Here is a 5,552-nt window from a genome sequence, read left to right as displayed (position 1 = left end):
CAGGTACTTCAGATTTCACTACTAGAAATCTATAGCCAACGCTATTCTTGGCGTAGCCCAAATTAACGCAGTCCACGGTCTTTGGTCCAAGCTTACGCTTTTTGGGGATTGGCACATTGACTTTCGCCAAATAGCCCCAAGTGCGCAAGTAAGAGAGTGTAGTTCTTTTCTTTTCCCATTGCTCGTAGGGAGTAGTCTCATTATCCTTCGCATGAGCTTTATTCAGGACATGACATGATGTCAATACAGCCTCCCCCCACCATGCCTTGGATAAACCCGATGTATCTAACATGGCGTTAGCCAAATCTGTTAGAGTACGTTTTTTCTGTCTGGCAACCCCGTTTGACTGGGGTGAATAGGGAGGCGTCCTCTCATGAATAATACCATGTTTCGTACAGAATAAATCGAACTCACTAGAAAAATACTCTCCACCACGATCAGACCGGACTCGTTTTTTTTCTCAAGTTGGTTCTCAACTTCAGCCTTATAGATTTTAAAGTAGTGTAGAGCCTAATCCTTTGTATTTAACAAATACACATAACATATTCTAGTGGAATCATCAATCAAAGTCATGAAGTATTTATTTCCACCTTTAGTCAACACACCATTCATCTCACAAAGATCTGAATGTGTGAGCTCTAGTGGTGCCAGGTGTCTCTCCTTCGCAGGCTTGTGAAGCTTACGAGGTTGCTTTGCTTGCACACACGCATGGCACTTAGATCCTTTGGCTAAAGTGAAACTCGGGATTAGATTCATCTTAGCTAACCGCGTCATACAACCGAAATTTATGTGAAAAAGACGTGAACGCCAAACCTCACATTTGTTCACATTAGAATGAATTTGGTTCACGACTTTATTACAGAAATCCTCCAGGGAAAGGCGGAACAAACCACCACAATCATATTCTTTTCCAACAAATAGTCCATACCGAGATACGACTACTTTGTTAGACTCAAATACTAACTTAAACCCTTCTTTACATAGAAGGGAGCCACTAACGAGATTCTTCTTGATGGCAGGGACATGCTGCACGTTCTTCAGTTGCACGATCTTTCCCGAAGTAAACTTCAGATCTACCATGCCAACACCATGAACAGAAGCATGCGAGCCATTCCCCATCAGGACGGAACAATCTCGTGCGACCTGGTAAGAAGAAAACAAAGACACATTAGCATACACATGAATATTGGCCACAATATAATGTCAACCCACCAATCGGTGGATTGACAAACTGAAAGTACGATAAACAGATTACCATGCGTAGATGCCCCATCATCGTTGCTCAAAGTGACATTGACAGACTTGGCGTCCTGTCCTGGCTTATTGTACTTGTTTGGGCACTTGTTTGCCCAATGTTCCTTTGAACCACAAGTAAAGCAGCCATCTCTCCTTTTGTTTTTCTTCTTACCCTTCTTCTTAAAGGTAGTATTTTGTTGGACAGAGTTCTTTCCTTGAACTTGTGGAAGTTCTTATGCACCACATTGGCGCTAGAAGAACCCTCTGCCCTTTCACGTGTGAGTCCTTTGCTCTCGAGTTCTATTCAACACTTAGATGACCAATGACATCCTCAATAGAGAATTCACGTCTCAAGTGCTTGAGAGAAGTAGCAAAGTGCCTCCATCCAAGAGGGAGTTTTGCAATAATGCAACCCGCGACAAACTTGTCCGGTAACTCACACTTCAGGAGCTCCAGCTCCTTAGCGATGCATTGTATCTCATGAGCCTGGTCCAATACAGAATGTTTACCAACCATTTTGTAATCATGGAACTGCTACATAGCATACAACTCGCTTCCAGCATCGGTTGCGCCGAATTTAGCTTCGAGTGCATCCCACAAATTCATGGCAACACGCATATGCAGAAACGTGTCGACTAGCTTGTCTCTGATCACAGTAAGAACGACTCCTACAAAGATGGTGGTTGCCTCCCTAAACGCATTCTCCTATTCAGGAGCAATCGTTACCGTGGGAGACACACCACCAACCCAAAACACGTTCATTGTTGTGAGCCACAAGGCAGTCCTCGTCTACCAATGCTTAAAATGCGTCCCGGCAAACTTTTCCGATTTCAGAGTAGCGGTGAAGCCATGAGTCGAAAAGTGCCTAAAATAAGGTTTTTGGGTTGTTGGAAATATTAACACTTTACCGACTAGTCTAATCCACGAGTAAGCAGTAAACATGGCAAATACGGTATGCATCTCATACCGATACCTAAGCATGCTAGCACGTACAGTACATAGAACCGAAACATCTATGAACACCATATATACGATCATCACATGAACGACCAGATAGGGGATGAACGAGTCATACCCTCCGGTTGGCCAAGCCAACGCGGCGGCGGCAGCGGCAGCCTTGGCATCGGCCTATGCCTTCTTTTTGGCGGCTTTGTCATCGGCCATGGAGTCGATGCAGGGGGAGTAGTGGAAGCAGAGGCGGGCGGAGACGGGGACTGATCGGGAGCAGTCGCGTCAAGACGCTCCCTAAAAACCTTATTACCGTTCTCCCGGGCAGGATCTCAAACGACAGGGTTCCTTGTCAGCCATGGAGTCGATGCAGGGGAAGTAGTGGAAGCAGAGGCGGACGAAGACGGGGACGGATCGGGAGCAGTCGCGTCGAGACGCTCCCTAAAAACCTTATTGTCGACGGGTAGACGGAGACGGCTAGGGTTGTGCGAGAGGGAGTGAGTGAACTGAGTTTTGGGTTCACTCCACTGGCCAGTGCCTTCTTATATAGGCCGTCGGGTAGATGGGCCTGGGCTGAGGCCCACGACCGAGTCCACGAACCGCTCCTATTCCCAAGCTCCCAATAGCAAGTGGAACAACTCCTATAAAGAGGTCTCACTCTTCTTACTGTAGCAGTATGGTACTAAACTTCCCACACTTCCCACCACTTGCCGTACACATGCATGGGCCTTAGAGATTAACTAGGGATTATTTTCTTATATGGGCCTAAGCTCATCCATAATCCATCAAAGCTCAATTTTTATCTCACTTTACCACATTTTTTTAGATATTTCTACTTTTTTTTTCTGAATTTGTCAGATTTTTTCCTGAAGTATTTATGCCTAAAACTGGCCAGACAGGCCGGCCCGTTGCCCAGTAGTGCCGTGCCTGAGGGCCTGGAATCGTGCCGTGCCTGGCCCGTCTAAGGCCGCGCCGTGCCGTGCCGGCCCGTTGGCCAGTTTTGACCGGATGTCCGGTCCTTCCAGATTTGTCTGTCTCCCGTGCCCATCGGTAGCGAAACCCTAGAATCGAATCGAACCGAGGCGAGGCAGAAGGCAGAGGCGGCGGCGGAGACGAGCGGAGAGGAAATCGAGGATAAGGCGAAGGAAGAGGCAATCATGTCCCTCCGGCGGACCGTCGGTTTCGTCCTCTCACGGAGGTTCTCGCCGCGGGTGATCCCAAGGGCGGCTCCTGCACGCTCTTTCCACACCTTGGTGAGTCTCCCCCCGTTGTTGTACTCAGATCTGCAACTCCAGGCTCCCCTCTCATGTTCCTCATCCCGATCGATACAGAAGGAACTCCCTGTAGGTGATGGCCTTCGTGGTGCTGCTGGTGTGGCCGCGGCTGCGATTGCCGGTGTTGGAGCCTGGGCAGTTCAGTATTTCAGGAAAGGCCCAGATGATGACGAGTCAGGTAGATTCCTCGTATTCGTTAGCTCCGGGGTTTCATGTAAGGAACCACCACCTCATGCATATATACCTGGCTTCTTGTGCAGCTGCTCGCAAGAAAGAGGAGGACATGAAGGCGAGGTTCGAGGATTGGATGAAGGAGTACAACAAGACATACCGCGACGAGGAAGAGAAGGCTATGCGGTTCCAAGTGTTCAAGGACACCGTCAAGTCGATTGAATCGTTGCCCCCATCTACCCAGAAGAAGTTGCTTCCACCTAATGGTTTTGCAGACTTAACAAGCAAGGAACTCCCGTGCATCGAGCCCTGTATCGATGATGATTTAGATGATACAGACGGCGAAGAGTACCGCCAGAACAAGTTCCTTGCCGAGAATGAGAACGGTATCTTCTTTTACTGTTTGTTATCGCTTGCTAGCTTGAATTATGATGACTTTACCCTGTTGTTTTGGATGTCAAATTGGAGCTATATATTGTGGTTTATATAGGTTATATGACTTTACCCTGTTTTAGATATCGCATCTCTAATTAAACTTCCCTCCCTACTTGTAGTAACGCTAGCTTGGAACATACTCTTATTCCTTTTCCGTGAGTGTTTGAATTTTCAGAGAAATCAGATCGTGTTATCTCTATGCTTCTGCATTACATCTTATTATTAATTATCTAGACTTTGATTCATTGGCGGTTAATTGATGAAACAGATAGCAACTAGGTTTGTAGTTGCATTAGAGCCAGTAGGCACTAGGCAGTAGGAACTGTGCACTAAGAGCACTGAACTCTGTCCTGGTTAGTCTTCAGTTGAACAAGAAACAAAGTTTGTTTTGTGGACAGTTGAAATATAAATGGAGTCAATTTTATAGCCATCCATTTGGCCTTACAGTCTGCTAACATGTAGCTTTTGTGCGAAAACAGGAGAAGAAGTCGTATGGTAGCCAGAATGGAAGCCAGCCGTGAACAATCAGGCAACTCAAGTCTCTGCCTAGAAACAATATCCGGTGCAAATCAGGTGGCTGGTGTAGTTAAAATTAAATAACTTGGGGCACTGCTTTAAGTTTGGTGCTATGTTAATCTGAACCATGTGTGGCTTGTGTAGTTAAATTAAGCAGCTTGGGCACTGCTTTAAGTTTGGTGCTATGTTAACCTGAACCATGTGTGGCTGGTGTAGTTAAATTACGTAGCTTGGGCATTGCCGTATGTTAATCTGAACCATGTGTGGCTGGTGTAGTTAAATTAAGTAGCTTGGGCATTGCCGTATGTTAATCTGAACCATGTGTGGCTGGTGTAGTTAAATTAAGTAGCTTGTGATGCTGTTTTAAGTTTACTGCTATGTTAACCTGAATCATGTGATGCCGAACATTTATGGCTTGATCCTGTCACTGTGATTCTTGATTCTGGTATTTATGTTTCATTTGTGCCGGTATGTTATATTTTGGTTGTGTTGGTACTTGGTAACGTAACGGCATAATACTGACTGGAGCTTTGTTTTTATAACGTGTTATAAGGAAAAAAATACGAACGTGGTTATCATTTATCAAATGCTTCTGCTCAGAATTAGGTAGTCAGGAACTAGAAAAGCAGATTACTGGTTCTTATGCAAAGATAAATTATGAGTTGAAATAGTAGTCTGCTTTTCATAATCCATTCATGTAACAAAATTGACACAAAATAGTGTGTACACATGTTCTAGTTATTCATGCTTTGTGTACACTATCTTAGTCTGAGCGCACACATACAGTTGCACAGCCATTCAGTTTTAGTTCTTCTCACCCAAGATTCATCAGAATCAGGATTCTGAGAAACTTATCAACCCCCCACAGATTTTATTCTAAGATTATGGCATGAGTTGTGTGCTGAAATTGTAATGCCCCTAGATTGAAAATTGTGCCAAATTGCTAATATTTGGTTGGTTCGAACGGATTCT

At 45.3% G+C, this 5,552-nt stretch overlaps 1 protein-coding gene across 1 annotated transcript; it reads left to right on the top strand.

The window, feature by feature from the left end:
- The first annotated feature begins 3,216 nt into the window (after positions 1 to 3,216).
- On the top strand, positions 3,217 to 5,007 carry LOC119336926 (chymopapain-like). Its single transcript, XM_037609015.1, has 4 exons — positions 3,217 to 3,437; positions 3,516 to 3,636; positions 3,719 to 4,015; positions 4,544 to 5,007. The coding sequence occupies exons 1-4, from the start codon at positions 3,342 to 3,344 to the stop codon at positions 4,561 to 4,563; spliced, it is 534 nt and encodes a 177-aa protein (XP_037464912.1). The 5' UTR covers positions 3,217 to 3,341; the 3' UTR covers positions 4,564 to 5,007.
- Positions 5,008 to 5,552: the final 545 nt, after the last annotated feature.

This window comes from Triticum dicoccoides, chromosome 7B (assembly GCF_002162155.2).
Source record: "Triticum dicoccoides isolate Atlit2015 ecotype Zavitan chromosome 7B, WEW_v2.0, whole genome shotgun sequence".
In the NCBI taxonomy this organism is placed as follows: domain Eukaryota; kingdom Viridiplantae; phylum Streptophyta; class Magnoliopsida; order Poales; family Poaceae; genus Triticum; species Triticum dicoccoides.
The sequence above is the reverse complement of the archived record's forward strand: the minus strand, read 5'-3'. Positions and strand labels throughout refer to the sequence as shown.